Here is a 21278-nt window from a genome sequence, read left to right on the forward strand (position 1 = left end):
GGGATTTTACTCCATGGAAATAGACCTAGCCTTTATCAATTCATCAGAGTGCTAAGGAGTGCAGTTTTGCTTGAGACCAATAGCGATTTCTTGAATAAGATATGCATTGCTTCTTTGTCTATGGTTCTGATTTAACAAGGTAGAAACTTAAAAACAATAGACATCAGGGCATTGCTGTCTTTGAGGTTCTGTGGTTCTTTCGCTCTTGCCTTTAGGGCAGACCACAATCTCCCAGGGAGGGGATAGAAGCATTTCATTTTGGGAACCTTTTCATAAAAGAAAAAAGTCTCCTGAGAGAAAAAGATAAACTGATAGGAAGAAGAAAGATATATTCTTCAGTTTGAGCACAGTTTCAAAAGACTTTTGTGTAAAATCTCTAAAGTACTTTCAAGCTATTATGCTAACACTGTGTACAGTATGTGGGAGTGGGAGTTAGTTATTCACTGTTGAAGGGAGGATTTGAATAAAATAAATGTTAACGAGAATTTTAAAAGGCAGTGCAGTAAAACTGAGCTGCAAGCACTGTCAGAACACAATCAGTGGAAAGAAATAATGGTGAAGAATTTCTGAGTTAACTATTTGATTCTTAGAAACAGATGACCATAAAGGCCTCTGGAATTATAACCTCGTAGTTTTTATTTTATTTTTAAAACTCTTGCAAATTAAGGCAGCAGTAATAGCTCTCTGGAAAGATGAAAGAATAAGAAAAAATAAGTTTATTCTGCCATCTCTTTTTTTGATTGAAGTATAGTTGATTTACAGTATCATGTTAGTTGCAAGTATACAGCAAAATAATTCAGTTATACGTATTTTTTTTTCTTTTTCAGACTCTTTGCCCTTATAGGTTATTATAATATACTGAATAGAGTTCCCTGTGCTATACAGTGGGTCCTTGTTGGTTATCCTATATGTGGTAGTGTGTATCTGTTAATCCCGTTCTCCTAATTTATACCCCTGCTCCTGCCCTCTTTGGTAACCGTAAATTTGTTTTCTATCTCTGTGAGTCTATTCTGTCTAAAAACTGATAATAATCCTATGATCAGCCTTATGTTTAAATGTCCAGTAGTTCTGTTTAGTAGTTCACACTTGCCTGCAGTTAAAAACAGCTTTCAGAACTCAGTGAGGACTGTACATGTCCCACCTCCTACTTCATTCCATGGCCCACTTCAATCCATTCCACTCTTATCTTTTCCAGTCTGCACTAACACAGGCGAACAGCTCACCTATCTTCTTTCTTCAGTTTCCTCATTCTGACAAGCCCTGCTTACTCCTCCAAGATGCCAGGGCCAAAGATGTAGCTCTGAATCACAGCTTTGCCATCAAACAACTAACTCATCTACATTTATTGACAAATGGTGACATCTCTGTAAAAGGAGAAAAAAAAATCTTTTGTGAATAATAGATGAAATTGCTTTGAAACAAAATGTGCACTATTAAGATGTTATCATCACTGAATATTTTATGTTGCTCTAACAATGCCACGTGTCTGTGTGGGATTTCCCCGTAGCTGGCAATATACTCCTCCTCTTCAGCTTCATAGTTATGATTTTACTTTATGGGTCAATCTACCTTTGTGATCAATCTCTCTGCTTCCCTCTGTGTGAATCCTTTACTTTAGCCAAATTATTCTGCTCATTGTCCTGAACAACTTTCAGCTTTCCTGTTCACATTTTTCCCCACCCACTTCGTTCCATATCTATCTAGAATACTTGTCTTGCTCTTCTCTTCCCATCGAAATGGACTAGACCCCCTCCAGTCTTTCTGCTGGTTGGTCTTCTCTTAACACCTGCAGTACCAATCATTTGCCCTTGTATTTAGCATTTACTTTTGTTTCTTGTTAGCTTTTCCATACATTCCTGTAAATTCCCAATCATATTCTAATTAGTTTGAATCAGAGGCTTTTTGATACACATTATAAAGTCAAATAGCATGTCTTATGCATGGTACACAGCCAATATGTGCATTGATCAAAACATTTTCTTTCTGGGAACTAATAGCAAGATAGTGCCCAAAAGTATCCTATCAGTATTGACCCTCGGAGCTTTATCTCTCTTTAAATTACTTCTGTAACCAATGCTGATACACTTTCTCAGTTGGAGTTAAACATGTGCAGAGCACTTAGCACCTTTGAATTGTTTTTCTCCTGTGAAGATGTAGCTCTCAGGGAAAAGCGATTTCACAATTATCCAGGTACACTCAACGGAAGAAAAATGCAGTAATGGCATGTAGCAACTTCTTATCTCCCTCTTTCTCCACCTCATTCTTTTTCTTCTTTTTCAAAACAATTTTCCACCACATGAAAATGACTTCAACCTCATCCACATGCAACAAACCTTTATTGAGAACTAACTGTGTTCCAACTACCATGCCTGGTACTAGGAATATTAGATAAACAAGACAGACATGGTCTTTTCTCTAGTGGGGTTTATAATCTAGTAGTGTGATAGATGTTCAATAAAGAATTTCACCAATAATTATGTAAGTATATTTACAAAATCCTACAAAGAAAAGAGTGGTATGCAAGGAGAGTGGAAATTAGCTGGTGGCAACCAAGAAAAGCTTAACTGAGAAAGTGACCCATAAGCAATCTTAGAGTGAAATCTCTCAGTGTTAAAAAGTACAATGGCAGATGTGAATTCTGCTTTAAACAATTCAGTTTAGCTGAAAACTATAATAAACCTCTTTTAAAAAGTGTTTTTTAAACCTTGATGTAAAAAGTACTTTATATCTCTGGTGATTATACCTATGCTTCAAAAATATCAAAATTGTAGTAGATTCCCATGTGGTGCCAGTTATCCATAGTTCAGATGAGTTTTCATATGGGTGAGTAAGTGGCTCGATGGGTGGATATATGCCATGAAAGTTTTAGTCGCTCAGTCATGTCTGGCTTTTTGTGACCCCAGGGACTGTAGCCTACCAGGCTCCTCTGTCCATGGAATTCTTCAGGCAACAGTACTGGAGTGGGTAGCCATTCTCTTCTCCAGGGGATCTTCCCGACCCAGGGATCAAACCTTGGTTTCATGCATAGCAGGCTAATTTTTTACCATCAGAGCCACCGGGGAAGCCCTGTATATATACTACAAACATATAGCTATATAGACCAGGGGCACACAGCTCAGTTCTAAGAAAAACTACTGACAGTAAAATGAGGTAGTTAAGTAAGATTTATTAAATAAAATGTATTTTGGATTTGAGAGGAAAATCTAAATGGTTACATAACTAATGTAGTATCAAGACCAAAGATTAAAATGACAACCAGGAAAAAAGTCAATTCAGTGTTAAAGTAGCTGAAGGAAGAGGATGGACAAGAAAAGCATCGTTCACTAGAATTTTGAGGTTTTTTTTTTTTTTTTTTGTGCAAAAGTCTACCCTTTTTGATAGAAAAAAAAGACTATTATAATGTTTGAAACTTTAAACTTGACAGCTTGATAGAATTGCTTAACAAAAAGTATTGTCATCTTACCAAAGCTTGCAATCTCAACATCCTTGAATATTTTCCAATCAAAAAATAGACAGGGGCTTCAGGAAGACAAGTACTTATAAATTAAAAGATAATGTATACTTGGCAGGAAGATATCATTGTACAAGAGGGTTGAATTGTTAATGTAATGAACCCAGGTAGGCATCTGATTGGCGGTCATGATTTGAATTCCAGGAGCAAAGGCAGCATATCTGACGCCAGCTTGCCTTGCAGCTCTACCAGCAGGGGCTCCCAGTCCTCGGGGGCCCACCAGCATCACACAGGCCTTGCCGGGCCTGAGAAGCCTTTCCCCGCACTGGGAACTTTTTTCACCATTCAGGAGTAACTTCCACAAGCAGAGATAGCTGGTACCCGCCTGGTTCAGGATTCAAATAAGAACCAGCTAGATTCGATCCATATCCTAAGTGGAAGAGGGAGATGGGCAGGGGCGTTTTGGGAAGGCAGTAGAGTCATTGTCCAGGCAACCTGAGTAGCACCTCTGCTCTTTCTCTACGCCGTGCTTAAAAGCTTAGTTCCCTTTAAAGACCCCCCACATTTTATAACAAGGGGCCATTTCTGTAGAGTCTGAGGCCTGCCTTAAGCATGGGCATGACCTTTAGCCTTGACTAAACATTTTGAAACACTTTGAAGTGTTTGCAACCACAGCCATAACTGTGATCCCTAGTTGCCTTACAAATTGGATAAAATTAATCTAGAGACTTTGTCCAATGGCAATAGTTTTCACAGCCTTTACTTTATTCCTGCTATCATCTCAAATCTAAAGGTTTTCTTAATTGGTCTTGAGCAACTGTTTGCCCAGTTCACTTATTTCAATATAGAAAATGTAAATACATATTCATGGTAGCATTTTCTTATTTGGTACTTGCTAACAAATGCTAGAGAAAAACAGTAAGATACACTCCCACCAAAAATTTTCATTTCTTTGTTTATTTGATAAACATGAGTATTTGCAGAATTACACATACCAAGAAGACAACGTCTTAATAATGGTTATTAAACCTAGCACAGTCCACCAAGAAATAGTATGGAATATAAGAGTCTATGAAGGAGCAAAGCAAAAATCATGAACAAAACTGTTAGTATTAGCTTCCTTTACTATCAGTACGAGATGGTAAAAAAGAAATTTAGGTAGACATTTAAAGGTCAAGAGAACTTGAGGTTAGAAGATTTTGATTGGTTTTCAGAATGGATAAGGAAGCTGTGGTACATATACACCATGGAATATTACTCAGCCGTTAAAAAGAATTCATTTGAACCAGTTCTAATGAGGTGGATGAAACTGGAGCCCATTATACAGAGTGAAGTAAACCAGAGAAATCACTTTTCTGAGCTAAATGGATAAAACTAACCACAGAAAGATTTCAATAGAATGGCCCGTTTACACTGCTTATATAACCAAGACTTCAATATGTGGAACTGATCTGTGTTATGATTTCCTATACCTATAGCAATAATGATAACTAATATTGTTGAACATATACCATTGCCAGACAGTGATCTACATTTCCGTGAATAAATTCATTTAATCTTTCAATGATTCTATGAACTACATTATAATTTTGAGTTCATTGATGAGAAACTGGGACACAGAGGAGTTACATACTTTTGCCAAGGTTCTTACAAGCTGGTCAGGGATTAACACTGAGACTGAAATTCAGCAGTCTGACTCCAGGGCCCACAAGTTAACCTCCTTCTGTGCTCTTGTGCATCAGCTTTGTTATGTGAAAGCTTTCCAGGCAGTGTTTGCACCGATCCTCTATTCAGCTTTCAGCTCATTGTGTTTAGGTGACTGACTATTCTTCAATGAGAAAGGAAAAGCTTTTGAAATGAAGAGTCATTTGTTACCACTTTAAAATTGCATGAGTGTTATACATCCAAGTATATACATTATTAAAAGAATAAATTTAGAGTATCTTTTTTACTATTCTGGAATAAATAATTTCTCCCTTGAAAAGATACCCCCCCGCCCCCCCCCCAAAAGCACTCCTGCTTTTGCTTTTGTTTGACTCTGCTGTGAAAGTGTCATTGCCGGAGGCCACTTTCTAAATAGATTAGTTTTAGTCCAGTAGTCACCTTGCTTACATTTAAACATTTAATTAATGGAAAGTGAAAGTGAAGGTGTTAGTTGCTCAGTCGTATCTGACTCTTTGCAACCCCATGGGCTGTAGCCCACCAGGCTCCTCTGCCCAGGGGGTGAAATAGAAAATCAAGATTTAAAATTTAGGAATTACTCTCACTATATATTTTAATTAAATTAAGCTACATATAATCTATATATCTTTGCTCTAACAAACGACCTGGATTTCTTAACCAACACCACTACAAGATTGTTCATTTCAGCAGTTTTCAATAAAATAAGTATAGGCTTCCCTGGTGGCTCAGATGGTAAAAAATCTGCCTGCAATACGAGAGACCTGGGTTCAATCCCTGAGTCAGGAAGATCCCTTGGAGAAGGAACTGGCAAGCCGCTCCAGTATTCTTGCCTGGAGAATCCCATGGACAGAGGAGCCTGGCAGACTACAGCCCATGAGGTCACAAAGAGTCAGACAGGACTGAGCAACTAATACGCACCCAGCAAAGTACTATATGGCAGCGGGCGAGGTAATCCTCACTTTGGCCACCTGACGAGAAGAACTGACTCATTGGAAAAGACCTTGGAAAGCTGGGATATACTGAAGGCAAAAGGAGGAGAGGGCTGCAGAGAATAAGATGGTTAAATAGCATCACCAATGGACTCAATGGACATGAACTTGAGCAAACTCTGGGAGGAAGTCGTGAAGGACAGGGGAGCCTGGCGTGTTGCAGTTCATGGGGGGGGTCACAAAAAGTCGGACATGACTTAGTGACTGAACAACAATCCTCACTTTTCACGAAGTTCCACCCGTAGAATCAGGTGGCAATCACAGTGCTCTGTGAACCCATAGAATCACAGTGTTCTGTGAACCCTTGTTTGGGGATGCAGACAGGACCTCCAGCGAAGCTGAGTCCTCTCTCCAGACACACTGCCAGTACTGTTGTCACTTGGACAGAACCCATTAAGGCTTGCATCTTGAGGTGTTATGTTTCATTTTCTCACAGATGGTTCAAAGATTCTTAACCCAAACTAAAACCAACTTCTCTAGAAGTCTAATTGTCAATAAGGCATTTAACAGAAGGACAAACAGGAACCATATATATGTAACATGTTAAAGACATGAGTCAGTGGATTATCACTTACTTTTCATTATCTAGAGATTCTTCTAGACCTTCAAGAGACTCAGTGACTTACTGAATAAAGTAGATGACCAAAAAAGAGTAGATATCAAGTATATGGGCTTAATATTAACTCAGTTCCAAGGAGTTAATATTAACTAGTTGCCAAGCAACCTAGAACCATTGCAAGCTACAGCTTACGGCTTGACACCAAGTAGAAGGTGGAAGAGTGTTCTATAATCGCATACAGATGCAGATACAGAAACAGGTAAGATACAGGTACTAGTTTTCAAAGTACATCCCACCAAGGTACACTTAAACCCTTGTTATACATTTGGAGTGGATATCAACAATAAGAGCAAGGAGAAGGGGGTGACAGAGGATGACATGGTTGGATGGCATCATCTATTCAATGGACATGAGTTTGAGCAAAATCCAGGAGATAGTGAAGGACGGGGAAGGCTGGTGTGCTGTAGTCAATGGGATTGCAAGGAGTTGGACACAACTGAGGACTGAAAAATAACAACAATGGACACAGTGTTTCCTTTGTCCATGCCATCTCCTTCAATAGTTCAAAGCTTCAGCTAAATCTCTCTCATTTAGTCAGGGTGGATTAAGTCATATTTTAGCATTGTAATAGTATAGATTAAACTTAAAGGAATGTTATCAGTTCAAACTGATAGGGAAATCAAAACTGCCAATGACTCCTTATTGACTTAGCAAAAAATATTTAATGGTAGCAATTCAAATTCTCTTGGTGAAGTTGTAATGGTAGAAATGATTCACAGTGTTTGACTGGACTTGAGCTAATTCCAAGGGTCAATTTTTGGCTCAAATTCTCTGGATCCTAATAATGTGACACATGAGGTAAGAGTTGTAAAATGGCAAAATTATTAAAAATAGATAGCCATTTTCTCCTCAGGAATTTAAAACTGAGTCATGGTACTTTACATTTTTCAGGTGCCAAAGATTTTATCTGATTGCATATATTATGAGTATTAACATATATGTTATTAATGTTTTATTTGATCTTCATACTCTCTAAGTACAACAGAACAGCTCATAATTATGGGCTTTCCTGGTGGCTCAGGTTATAAAGAATCTACCTGCAATGCAAGAGACCTGGGTTTGATCCCTGGTTTGGGATGATCCTCTGGAGAAGGACATGGCAACCCACTCCAGTATTCTTGCCTGGAGAATCCCCATGGACAGAGGAGCCTGGTGGGCGACTGTCCATGAGGTCGCAGAGAGTTGGACAGGACTGGGCAACTAAACACGCAGCATGGTGCAACTCAAATAAATAATGAGAAATATTTGCTCACGTTCACATAGTTACTATATGATAGAGACTGTATTATTTCTACTCTTATCTATTTTAGACTCTTACATTTTTGAAACAGAATTCAGCCTCTGAAGTGGCATATTACTTTTTCCCAAAATTCTTTCAAGCATCCTTCAGACTTCCATTCATATGTGGTTGGTTACAGTTTTAATATACTGACAAGTTACATGTTTTGTGTTTTAAAATTTTTCTTTATTTTCTCTTGCTTCACCTATCTTCCTCCTTTCTTTCCTTCTTCTCTTTTTCAATCTTGTCCTTCTTTTCTCTCTCACTTCCCTTAAACTTTTACTGCAACCAACACTATTGAACATTAACCGTGTGCCAGGTATGGTACAAAGCACGATAAAAGAAAGCAAAAGAGATCTATGCCCCCTTCATCCCTTCTATCATCTACCTTCCACTTACTTTACTCAAAACTTTGTATTTGAATAATACTTGATTCACAATTTACTAATGCAATGTTAAGGAAAACGCATAACACACATACAGTCATTCAGTGACACACAGACATAATCATAAGATTGGCTCAGACAATTTCACAAATACATCTAGTATAGTCACCTTCCTTTGTGACAGATAATATCATCTGCATTTTATGTAGGAGCCTTGTGACAAAGCTAAAGAAGGTGTTATAGGTGCCATGAAAGAGGCATGTACAGGGTAAAAGGAAGAATAAGGGTTAGACGCAGACATAAGAGAGTTATATATACAGAAACATGTGTGTGTATTTCAATAAGTACAAAATCATTAGCTCTTAGCTTCAAGATAATTACATATACCTACTATTTGTATCCAGGAATACTGAAATATTTCAAGTTGGTGAAATTCAGTCATTATGTGGAAGTCACTAAGCATTGCCTGAGAGATACCCTATCTTAAGTATTGAGTTGAGTGATTTGAGGATTAAATTTTTCAAAAAACACACACTAAAGATTATTATTATGACAAAATTACCTACAAATTGAAGACTTGAAGTCCATCTTAACAAATGACTTGAATACTTACTTTTACCTAAACTTAGGAGCCATAGAGTAACAGTGAGTTATAAGAATAGCCCTTGCTCACCAAATATAACAACCCTCATGAACTGGTAAATTTCCTTTGACCTAAGTTATGCCTTTTACCTGGGTTACTAATAATAAAAAAGGAATCATTTTAAAACAAAATCCATCAGGCAAGTACAGGACATGAAGAAGGAAAAAAAAAATGGAAAACAAGAGTTAGAAATCAGATTTCTAAATGGAAGGAATCACAGAGGTTATGTTCATAGATGCTATAACATGTAGTGTGATAACTATGCATTTATGTAAATGTACATATATGTCTTCCCAAATTTTTAAATTAAAATTGTCCCCCACCCAAAAGTAGTCTTTATGGGACATATATATATTTGAAAAAGCATACCAACATAATCTTAAAACATCACGAAAGGACATTTTGAGTACATAGTCCTACCTCAAGAATTTTACCGATCAAGCTATCATGCCTCCTTCTCTGATGGTAGGACTTTGCCAAAAGAACACATTGATGCTAGTTTTTCTACTAGGATGTCTGCAGGTAGAAGAATTGAAAGGAAAAAACATCCTGGGACTAGTAAGCCTTTTTTTCCTTGCTATTTCTGGATGTCTTACAGTGATTCTGAAGTGTCCCCACTTGCTTTCCTCTCATCTTTGTTTCTCTTCTGTCCTTCTGTCCTGTCTTTTGAAAGGGGGAGTACATGGTCAATTAAATTTAAAGAGATGAAAAATGTTAGCAGAAGGGTCAAAAGAATAAACTCTATCATTCCTCTTCTGGGGGGCTCTTCTCTTCGCTGCTGTTGAACAGCCCTAGCCGTGTGAGCATGCCTGAGGTGTGTTGGGAGTATCACAGTTACTCATCTGAAGGCTTGCAGAAAAGGACCTCTGTGTTTCTCTTGAAGTCCACTTGGAATGTGTTGGGTCTGTGATTTGGTGAGCTGGTCAAATGCATCTTGTTAGCAGTATTTTGCTTGTTGTTGTTCAGTTTCTCAGTTGTGTCCCACTCTTTGAGACCGCATGGACTGCAGCACTCTCCTGGAGCAAACTCATGTCCATTGAGTCGGGGATGCCATCCAACCATCTCATCCTCTGTTGCCCCCTTCTCCTCCTACCTTCAATCTTTCCCATCATCAGGGTCTTTTCCGATGAGTGGGCTTTTCACCTCTAGTGGCTAAAGTATTGTAGCCTCAGCTTCAGCATCAGCCCTTCCAATGAATATTCAGGATTGATTTCCTTTAGGATTGACTACTTTGATCTTGAAGTCCAAGGGACTGTCAAGAATCTTCTTCATCACCACAGTCAAATCTTTAGATAACGTCTCGTAAACTAGAAGCTCTCTTTTGACCTTATATTTTTGTCATTTACTGCCCTGTCATCAGCCTCTCTGGTGATGGTAATTGTAAAGAAGATGCTGGGAAATGTTACCAAGTTTTTGTGAAATACTAGATTTTGTGTCTCATCAAAATTTCAATTTTCGAGTAAGAGAGACCCCTTTAATTTACAGATTTGGATTTGGTCTAGCAAGTTAGTGCATGGTTTGATAAGAGAAAAGACTGAATTAAAATCTAGATGCTGTTCCTCAGGTTTCACTGTATTAGAGGGCCTTGTTATATCACTAGATATGATAGAGGTCCAGTGCCCCTTCCTATTCCCAAGTGGGAGCAGTCTCTTTATTGCTGATTTTATATCTGTCTTCTGCATAAGCAAGATGGGACCAGTTAATTGGATAGCTTTGCTGCCATACTTTTGGTATCAGAAAAAGAATTGGCAGTCAGGTCTCCAGATCCAAACAGATTAATACTATTTCTCTTATACCAGATTTCTTCTGACTACTCTTCACACCTTGCATGTGCAACGGAAGAGCATTTGTTGCCGTGCTGTCTGGTCTGTTCTGAATTATGGTCGGTAACCTAGGGCCCGTGTATGTGTCGTCTTCTGTCCCCTGGCCTCTAATACAGTTGTTAAAGGACACAAGGTCATGTATAATCGCCAGAGGAATAAAGGAGTCCCTTGATGGTAGACTTCATTCTTTTTCCTTCTCTCTATTTCTCAGGCAAGATCTCAGGAGCCACCTCAAGTGATTCTTGAAGTACAACCGTTTGTATTATTTATGTGGCCGGTGGAGATAAATGTCTTTCAAGTACTTCAGAGGAGTGCATCCTGTTAGGGCCCCAATTGAGCTCTGTAATTCCAGTGACAGAGGCAGGCGGCAGGGGCGGAGGATGTGGGAGGTGGAAGATGAAACATTAACTGTGAAGTTCGTGACTGGATATTTGGGACTGTTCTGGTTTAATTTTTTTTATATATTTTTGTGATATATATATATATTATGCAAAAAAATCAAAATTCATGCATGAGTATTTTATATGGCTGAAGAAGAGAATACATATTGCTGCATTTGCATTTTTAAATGAAAGCTAATTTTTTTAAGTATGTTGAAAATTAAGGGAAAAGGTTCTATTAATGGTTTTTAGAATTACTGAGAACATTCATCAATCTTTGCATTAATGATGAGATCTTCGTTCCAGAAGTCTGTTAACATTATTCAGATCTGGAAGAGGTTGTGTAAATTATCTGGATAAACCCAAGTAGTAAAAAGTGAGGTAGCTGAGACACAGAGACATTAAGTGTTCTTGGGTCTTGTGAGTAATTCAAGACAGCATTCATCTTTCAGTCTGGGCACCTGGGCTTCCAGTCCAGTGCTCCCTTTTTTAAAAAAGGAATAAACGTGGAAGGAGAATCTGTGTCCAACACTTGGTAGACCTGGAATGATTTATGCAGTTAGAGTCAGAATATTGTGGAATACTGAAAAGATGAGGGACTTCAGATTCAAAACCAAACTGAGGTTTGCTGCTTCTCATGTGTGACCTTGGACAAATAACCTCTCTGCTTATTTTGAAAATGTAAATAAGAGCCACTTTTTTGAGAGATACTGTGAAGGTATTTGATTATTAAGCACCAAATATAGTGCCTGCTATAGAGCAGATGGGCTTCCCAGGTGGCACTAGTGGTAAGAACCCACCAGCCAATGCAGGAGACATAGGAGACACGGGTTCAATCCCTGGGTCAGGAAGATCCCCTGGAGGAGGGCATGGCAACCTACTCCAGCATTCTTGCCTGGAGAATCCCATGGACAGTGGAGCCTGGTGGGCTACAGTCCATGGGGTCACAGCGAGTCAGACAAGACTGAAATGACCAAGCCCGCGCACAGGAGCGCATAGAGCAGATGCTTAGAAAATGTAGCTGCTATTAAATGGTATTATTTCTGTTGCTAATAAACAAAAATAAAATCTGTAAACAGTATCTGCATTATCAGTAGACACGCAGATAAATTGTGTGAGCCAGTGTCAAGTGAATAAATGCTTTGTCTCACCAGTGACAAAACAGAGCTTCTGCTTTATCTATTGGACAAGCTTTATCCACACTAGTGAATGTGCATCCTATTTCATTTTTCTCAAACATGTCTTTTGGCAAAAAGCTAAAACGTCTTTAATTATGAACATCATATTCAAAGTTAAATTAGTATAATAGCTCGGACTGGAATTCAAATATTGATCAGTTAGGAGAGATAGAGGGATGTTAGAAAGAGGATGGATTTGGTGTCAGTAAAAGCTGAGTTTGAATTGGGAGTGAAATCTTCTAGTTCCTTGTTGCATGATCCTGAGAAAGTTATTTTACTTCTCAACCAGATCCTTAGTCTATAGCATGAGGACAGTCACATCGTTTCTCAGATTTGTAATAAAGACTAAATGACATATTATCGAAAGCCTCCCTTTTCTCCTGGGTACTCTCAGTTATAACACTTATTTATTTATTCCTGCTGCACCACCCTAAGCTAATACAAAGTGGGGAAAACTTGGAGAAGAAATTACTCTTCAAAAAGACAACTCATAACCTTAAAAGATTCTTTTGAAGACAGGAGGATCCATTCCTGCTAAGAATATGCAGTATTTAAAAATAGTATAAATACCATTTCCATGAAGTTGGTGCTCAGAGACCAGGCAGCTAAGCTGAAAGGACTTCCTCTTTCTCATCTAGCAAAGGCGATGTTGTCATTTGCCATGATTTTTTCATTTTGCATGTTTTTAATACTGTGTGATTGTATCCTTAGGCCAAATGACATATCGAATCAATGATAGGATAATGCAAAGAAGAATGGGTTTACAGGAGTGTAAGGAGGATTCAGTATTCTATAGGAAGACAGTAACTCAGTGTTGATTTTACCATCTGTAATTCTTGTCCCCAAACCATCTGTGATTCTGTTCTCTGGAATTGGATTGGTCAGCCTGAAATATGATTCAAAGAAAAAACCTCACTGTTATCAAGTATGATTTTTGTTAATGGCAACCTGCTGAAAACATCCACTTATTGTTCAGCTGCAGTATGATGTATGTAGTATGCAAATCACAGAAAACTATATATTCTTCCCATACTCTGCACTGATCATCCCCATCAAGATTGTATTAGTTCTGAGCCACACTTTAACAGTCGCATTGCTGATGTGACAAGCATCCAGAATAGGATGTGCAGGTTGAGGGAAAGGCTCTAGAAGCTGTCTCCTCTGAGGAAAGGTCAAAGGGATTAGGAGGAATTTTCTTGAAAAAGATTATGGGGGAAATATCAAGATATGTCCTTAGCTTTTGAGCATTTATGCTAAGAAGATGGTATGTGAAACATTGTTGCTCATTCACTGAGTCACGTCTGGCCCTTTGTGACTCCAGGGACTGCAGCACGCCAGGCTCCTCTGTCCTCCACTATCTCCCAGAGCTTGTTTTAGGTTCATGTCCATTGAGTTGGTGATGCTGTCTAACCATCTCATTCTCTGCTGCCTCCTTCTCCTGTTGCCCTCAATCTTTCTCAGCATCAGGGTCTTTTCCAGTGAACAGGCTTTTTGCATCAGGTGGCCAAAATACTGGAGCTTCAGCTTCAGCATCAGTCCTTCCAGTGAAAATTCGGGGTTGATTTCCTTTAGGATTGACTGGTTGGATCTCCTTGCAGTCCAAGGGACTCTCAGGAGTCTTCTCCAGTAACACAATTCAAAAGTATCAATTCTTCGGCACTCAAACATAAATACTATTAAGTCTGCTGAAGGGTACTTTTCCTTAGACAGAGAGAGACATTGGGCATATTCATATATACATAGAATACCTGTATTTAAATTAAATAATAAATGCAAATAGAGCTATAAGTCAAGGGCTTTGGGAATTCAGAGGAAAGACACTCATCAGAAGAAATCAGAAAAGATTTCAAAGAGGGGATAGTGTTTGAGCTTGGCACCAAGGTATGGGAAGAATTTGGAAATTCAGAGGTTCTGAGAAAACATTCGAAGTGAAAGAAAAATGTGGAGCTATGAAAGCAATGTTATGTTAAAGACATCATCAAGTAAGAAGAAAAGATGTTAGTGCAGACATTGATGCAAAAGCTCAAACCTAGTAAACTTCCAGTAATTTTTTTTAAAAAAGAGATTTTTAAGTCCTATGTTTATGCATAGGAATCACATGCTATAACTAATCTTTCACATATAAAGTCAGCCTAAAAATTTTAAAGTAGTGAAATGATTAATTTTTCTATATTTTAAGCCCCCAGACAAAGCCATGAAAAACTCATTTGACATCAACTAGGATCTGTTCAGTAATTTCCGCTAAGATAATGCTAATCATGGGCTTCCTAGGTGGCTCTACGGTAAACAATCTGCCTGCGATGCAGGAGCTGCAGGATAAGCTGGTTCGAATCCTGCGTCAGGACGATCCCCTGGAGGAGGGAATGGCAACCCCTTCCAGAATTCATGCCTAGAGAATCCCGTGGACAGAGAAGCCTAGCAGGCTACAGTCCATAGCATTGCAAAGATTTGGACACAACTAAAGTGACTTAGCAGGCACACACAAATGTTAATCATGCCATCATAGAAAGTCTGTAATATGAGAGTTTAGTTCTTAATGTTTAAAGAAACAGAAGTGTACTTGTTCTGTATTTTTTCAGAAGGGAGAACTAAAATCAGTAAGTAGTAAAGCTTTTGCTTCTTTGAAAGTATTCACAGAGACCTGCTCCCTCTGTGTCCCGATTGCTATAGATGAAGTTCTGAATGAACCTGGTTAGAAGGGAGATCAGCTATGCTCTTAGCATCTCTTCAGCCATAACATTCCATATGAGTATCAATCCAGCCCACAGACACCAGACAAACCAGAGTAAAGCAGCAGATTTATTTTCCTACTCTTTGTGGATGGTGCATCCTTTTCAGAAGTCAAGGGAGGAGTCAGATACTAGCATATTATTTAAGGCAGAATTCAATCCAAACATTTTACTTTATAAAGTCAAGATTGCAGTCTAATTTAAACTGTTTGTACAACTGTTGTGAGTTCTACTGGGGAAAAAAAAGTGTGGTTTAAAAGCAGTAGTAATAAATTCTGTTCAGATATTTGAGATTATTAAATTATATTGCACTAACTTACCTATGCCACTTTTGTTTGTCTCATCAAATATTAAATGAGACTAAAATATTCTTGGCTGCAAAAAAGCTTGATCCAATTCCTGGTGTTTGATTAACTATTTTTTATATATATTTGCCAAATTACAATGAATTTTCATATATAGCATTTATATATTTTGCAGTTACATATCACACTGAGTGAAGATTAAATCCTAACTAGTATAAACATTCATGACAGATGAAGCTATTTGCCTTGATATTTTGGAGCTTAAGTCAATTAGTTGAATTTTCTTGATCAACTCAAGCCATGCATAGAAGCAGAAATATATGCTTGTGAATCTAATTTCCTTCTTTATGTTTTTTTCAGCTGCAGTATTGAAGTATGAGAACAATGTCATGAATATCAGGCAATTCAACTGTTCTCCTCATCCATATTGGCTTCCAAATTTCATGGATGTTTTCACCTGGTCCCTGCCTTTTGTTGGGGAAAAAGGTGTGTTGTGGAATCCTGGGATGTCCTCTTTTTTTGTTTTTCTTTAACTATATTAAAAAAATTTTTTTTACAATGTTGCATTGGTTTCTGTTACAACAATGCAGATCAGCCAATGCAGATCAGCCATTATTATACATACATCCCCTCCCTTCCTAGCCTCCCTCCTCTCCCCTCATCCCATCTCTCCAGGTCATCACAGGGCACTAGACTGGGCTCTCTCTGCTACTCAGCAACTTCTCACCAGCTATCCGTCTTACACCTGGTAGTGTATGTATGTTGATGTTACATAAAATGATATGAGAAGGAAGGAGAAAACTTGTGGCCCTTTTACCATGAAATATTCAGAAAGAGAAGCCCTTTGGTCTAATCAGTAAAACTCACAAGCTGCACCATAGGAGCAGTGATTTGAAAGTATGTCATTGTACATGTTATTAACATGTAATGGATGGAATTAAGGGGGAAATAAAAGAAATGAAAACTATTAGGATAATTTACATAATCTTATTAGAATAATCCAACTTTAAAAAAAGTAACAGATTCGTAGTTTTGACTGGCTTCAAGCTATAATGGCTACCTTCTCTTCTTACCCCTTTGTATTATAATTCAAAAGTTCTATTTTATTTTACAAACTACCAGTCAAATTAAAAGGTTGAGATAACCATGCTTTCCTACATTTCTGATGTTAATAATAGTCATTGTATGAAAGTGATTAATGTCTACAATATTTTGAAACACAACATGTACAATAACAAAAAAAATAAAATTCATCATGATGATGGCTTGCCAGTAAAGAATCCACCTGCAGTGTAGGAGACACCGGAGACATGGGTTGGATCCCTGGGTTTTGAAGATCCCCTGGAGGAGGAAATGGTGACCCACTCCAGTGTTCTTGTCTGAAAAATCCTATGGACAGAGGAGCCTGCCACCATAGGTGGCAAAGAGTTGGATGCAACTGAGCAACTGAGTGATGATAAATATTGTGACCATTAGATGAGAAAGATTTATATTTTAAAAGTTGTTTATTAGCATGCTCCAGTTTTTCAGAAGAATTGGTCTTTTCTTTCTTTCCTTCATTCTCCCTTTATTTGTTTTTTATATTTTGATCTAAACCACAACAAAAATTTTGAGGAAAAGCCTGCACCCACTGAACTTGAGTTTTCCATTCAGGAGGCATGACGGTGATAGTCTGGATCATTCCTCAAGCAAAGTCGTGAGCATCACAGAGAAAGGGAATAGGCATTGTAATAAACATAAGAGCTTGCACTTGTTTTAGAAAAATAATGTCCTATGGGGGGATTTTAGAGAAAAGCTGTGCATTTTTCTGAAATATTTGTGTATTTCTATTCATACATATATGTAATATATTAATATTAATATGTATCATATTCATTTTCCTACAATCCTTGTTTTTTCCTTTAAATGTCCTTTAATGATTAAACCCAAGAAGTTATGAATTGTCATCAAAGAAGTCTTCCCCTTCAACACCAAAACAAATCAAAAGTAAATTTTAAGAGTCAGTAAATTTTAATTTTAATAGATAAATGTTCCCAGTACTACTCCATGTCACCACTTCCTTGCACCCATCAGATCACAGCATGGACAGAAAAGCACTGAGAATCCTGACAACCACCCTTGAACACCCTTCATGTGGGTTGTTTCCATTAATTATTCAGGTTTTTTGAACATCTGTTACAAAAAAATATATTAATATATATGTGTACATAACTTACTTTTGATAATGAAACTGGAGCTCTGGGTTAATGTTGGCCCCACTGAAGTTTCACTCTTTAACATATATCTTTAATGCTAGAAGAAATTGATTTTAAAAATGAACTCTTGAAGAAATACTGGACAAGCTTCTTTTCACAATCATGATAGAACCCAACCTAACTTTTAAAAATGTTCAACGCAAATAACATGTAACTTAGTATAAAGTGTTGCAGGACTAATTTCTGTGTATAATGCTTTTATACAACCCTCTTTTAATCTATTTACTCAAGTAAATTTCTTACCAGACTTACCTAAGCTTCATTTGTAAATCCTTTTTAAAAATGAAATTTAATGCTATATATATATCTCAACACACTAATTTTTTAAATTGATATTCTCAAAGCTATCTCAAATATATTAGTTCATCAATTATCAGTTTTTCTTAAACACAAACCACATTTCTATCACTAAACTGAGTTCTCTAGGGGACTAAAAAAATTTAAAAAGAGATCCAGCCAGACACGACTGAAGTGACTTAGCAGCAGCAGCAGCATTCACTTGGTCCCTATGAACCTAATGTTTGTAATCTTGTCTAAATCTAACAGCATCACTGTACAAATAAATAAAAATTAGAAGGCATTTTCTCCTTCATAGATGTATACTATATTCACATCCACAGTTTTCTTTTGTCCACTGTCTATTGACTGATTCCTGGTCAGTGTTTCCATTAGATTTCGTAGCGTGAGCTGATAATTTTAATAATATAAAGTCTGCATAGAAACACAAGGCCTGATATCTTTTATGATCTGAATTTCATAAAAACTGCTATGCAGGAAATTCCATCTTCAATATAGGTTAGGATGTTACTGCCCAGCCTGCTCATTAACAATGCCAGAGTAAAATTAACATTACAGTAGATTTTTTAGACTGTTTTTTCTTTCTTTCCTTCGTCTCCTCAGTGACTGAGATGCTGGTAAACGTCCTCAACATCTGCTCAGACGATGAACTAGGATCAGAAGAAGATGGATTTGATGGTAAGAGCCTTGAGCCTTTGTGCTAATTCAGCTTGCTAGGTAGTTACTTGGCATCTTACAGGTAACCCTAAGAATAAATTTCTAAGATTTAGATTATGTGTGAATAATATACTGTTGAGGATGAACAATGTTACGATATTTTATAGTTGCTTTGAAGAAATATAAGAAACAAAATCCATGAATTTTCCCATCACCTTGAAAACACAGTTGAAGCAGTAAAGTACTTTATAACCATGTTTCAGTAGCTCACATTGCTAAGTCACTTTTTTGGCTCTTTTAGTGAAGTTGTCCCTGTCAGTTATTCAAATTTTGATGTCTATGATAAAAGATAACTTACACATTGACATATTGATATTTATGTTAACTTAATATCTTTTCATATCTGTAATAATTAAGTTATTAGGTTTTTTATTATTTTTTTTTAAATACTATTTGGTATTCAGTTACCTTCAGAGAGTACACTTTGTATAAAAGACAAAGATTCCTGATGTGGATAGAGAGAAAAATTACTCTGGCTCTTACAAAAGGGCCCTAAAAGGGGTGGTAATGTACAAAAATGTAGTTGGAAGAGGAAAGTGCTAGAGCAAAGTTCACTTCCATAAATGTCTAATATGTGCCTACTCTGCACAGGACACTCAGGATTCCAAAATGCATTAAAGACCTAAGAGGAAGTTGCGGTCTGATTAGAGAGACTGATGTGTAAACATAAAATATCAATAAAATAAGACATTATCAAATAAAAGGGGATGGTGGCTGTGGAAACCAGATATTGTGACAAGTTTAAATTGATATAATTTTTTACCTTTTGGAACTGTACATGTATAAAATGAAGCAAGAATGTAGCCTTTTCTGAAAGTTACTGTCTGAACAGCATGGTTTAGTATTTATTTGAGCTTAATACAAGTCACATCTATAAATGCAGAATACCTAACTCTTTAGGCAAAAGTAAAATAAAAGTGTCCATTCACTCACATACATACAATATATATACTCAGGTAAATTTAAAGTGTACAGTTATTTCTACCATCTCAAGGTTTTTCTCCTTCCTGTAACTTCTCTTGTCTTCATTACTTGTCTCCATGTTACTACTCTTTAGTCATATATCACATTGCGAGGGAATGTACAATACAGGGAAGAAAAGGATTTTTTAAACTTTCACTAGGTTAGAATGAGCTAAAAAAATAGTTTGTAAAAACTTTCTTAAGTAAACATATTGATATATTTTAAAATATTCAGAAAACCAGTGGATGTTCTGTGCTTTATCCAGATTCTAGCTGTTTCATATGTTAAAGCCACAGTTTGCCATTGTTAGCTTTTCCAGGTATAGTTAGTTGGTTATATACCATATATAACTATCTATATATAGTCAGATAATTATAATACCATCTAAGAGATATTAAATCTTCCTAATGGAAGGTTAGAAAGATATTCTTTTTCCCTCAAGAAAGAATACTAACCTGATGGAATCTAAATCTTAAAAGTCAACAAGCATATTGTAATAGATGCCTTTCACTATGTTTCTGTTACTCCTCAAAAAGGAAGATCAAGTAGCATTAATACAGAAGTGTTCCTCCGTTAACAAGTCTCTGCTTTAGCGAGGTTTATATTGACCAATAATTATTAAATAGATAGCACATGGTACGAAATAAGTAGACTTGCATATGATTGTAATTATATGTTCATTCACTCATTCAGTAAATATATATTGAGCACCTACTATGTGCTGCCAGACCCTAAAGCCAAAAGTACCTGCACATTTCAACTGTGCTGCTATTTCCTGCACAGTTGAGAATCACCAAGACTGCCTCAGTCTTTACTTCACTTTAGTGAGTTCCTTCACCCACTTGCTCAGTCACTTACATGAAAGGATGCATTTTGGAACTTCCTCTGCTTTAAAATAATTCGTTCTAATCAATGTGCTGTGTTCATCAGCAGTTGCTTTTAAACCTGTTCATGCCAATGATAGAAGTGCATGTCCTTTTCAGGGCACTTGGAAGAATTCTTTTCTTCCTAAGCAGACCAGTGAATACCATGTTTGAATCTTTGGTCATTTCTGCAGAGAAACAGCTCTGACTTCTAAATGGGATTTTTTTTTAGCTCATATCTCATAAATTTGCCATCTAAGGAAGAAAAAGGAAAACAGAAGTAAAGTTTTAATTAAGAAAGTGTTTAACTTAGGGTAGTATACATTTCAGAGTAAATCATCAGAAATGTCCTTTAGTGCTTTATTTAACACGACACAGAAATTATGGATTTCCTCAAAGCTACTCAGAGAACAACTTGAGAATCTTCCCAGAACTATTTAACTCTTTTGGGGACAACAGTTTAGTGAGAACATATCTTTGTGGTTTTTTCTTTTTTTTTTCTCTTTTTTGTATGATGTTATTTTCAACCTGAGGATCAAGGTTGCATTCTCCCACCCTGCTCCTCCTTTCGGCAGCCTGCAGTGTCTGTCTCTCTCTGGGGCTGGCCCGATGCTCTATCAGGCTTCTTTCTGCACTTGTGGTTGGATCCAGAGGTGAAAGCAGGAATCAGAAGACATCAAAGGACTTAATTAAAGCTCTTCCTTAACTGGCTGCTTAT

The 21278-nt window shown here is 37.2% G+C and overlaps 1 protein-coding gene across 2 annotated transcripts in view; it reads left to right on the forward strand.

Annotated features, from left to right (window-relative positions):
* The window catches only part of PPP3CA (protein phosphatase 3 catalytic subunit alpha), a 315119-nt gene that overhangs the window by 268057 nt on the left and 25784 nt on the right, over positions 1-21278 (forward strand). For both annotated transcript variants that reach the window (XM_043871132.1, XM_043871133.1), the window contains exons 9-10: positions 15826-15951; positions 18621-18695. In XM_043871132.1, the coding sequence (XP_043727067.1) occupies positions 15826-15951; positions 18621-18695 (201 nt within the window). The remainder of the gene's footprint in view (positions 1-15825; positions 15952-18620; positions 18696-21278) is intronic.

The sequence above is a fragment of the Cervus elaphus genome, chromosome 17 (genome assembly GCF_910594005.1).
Source record: "Cervus elaphus chromosome 17, mCerEla1.1, whole genome shotgun sequence".
NCBI lineage: Eukaryota > Metazoa > Chordata > Mammalia > Artiodactyla > Cervidae > Cervus > Cervus elaphus.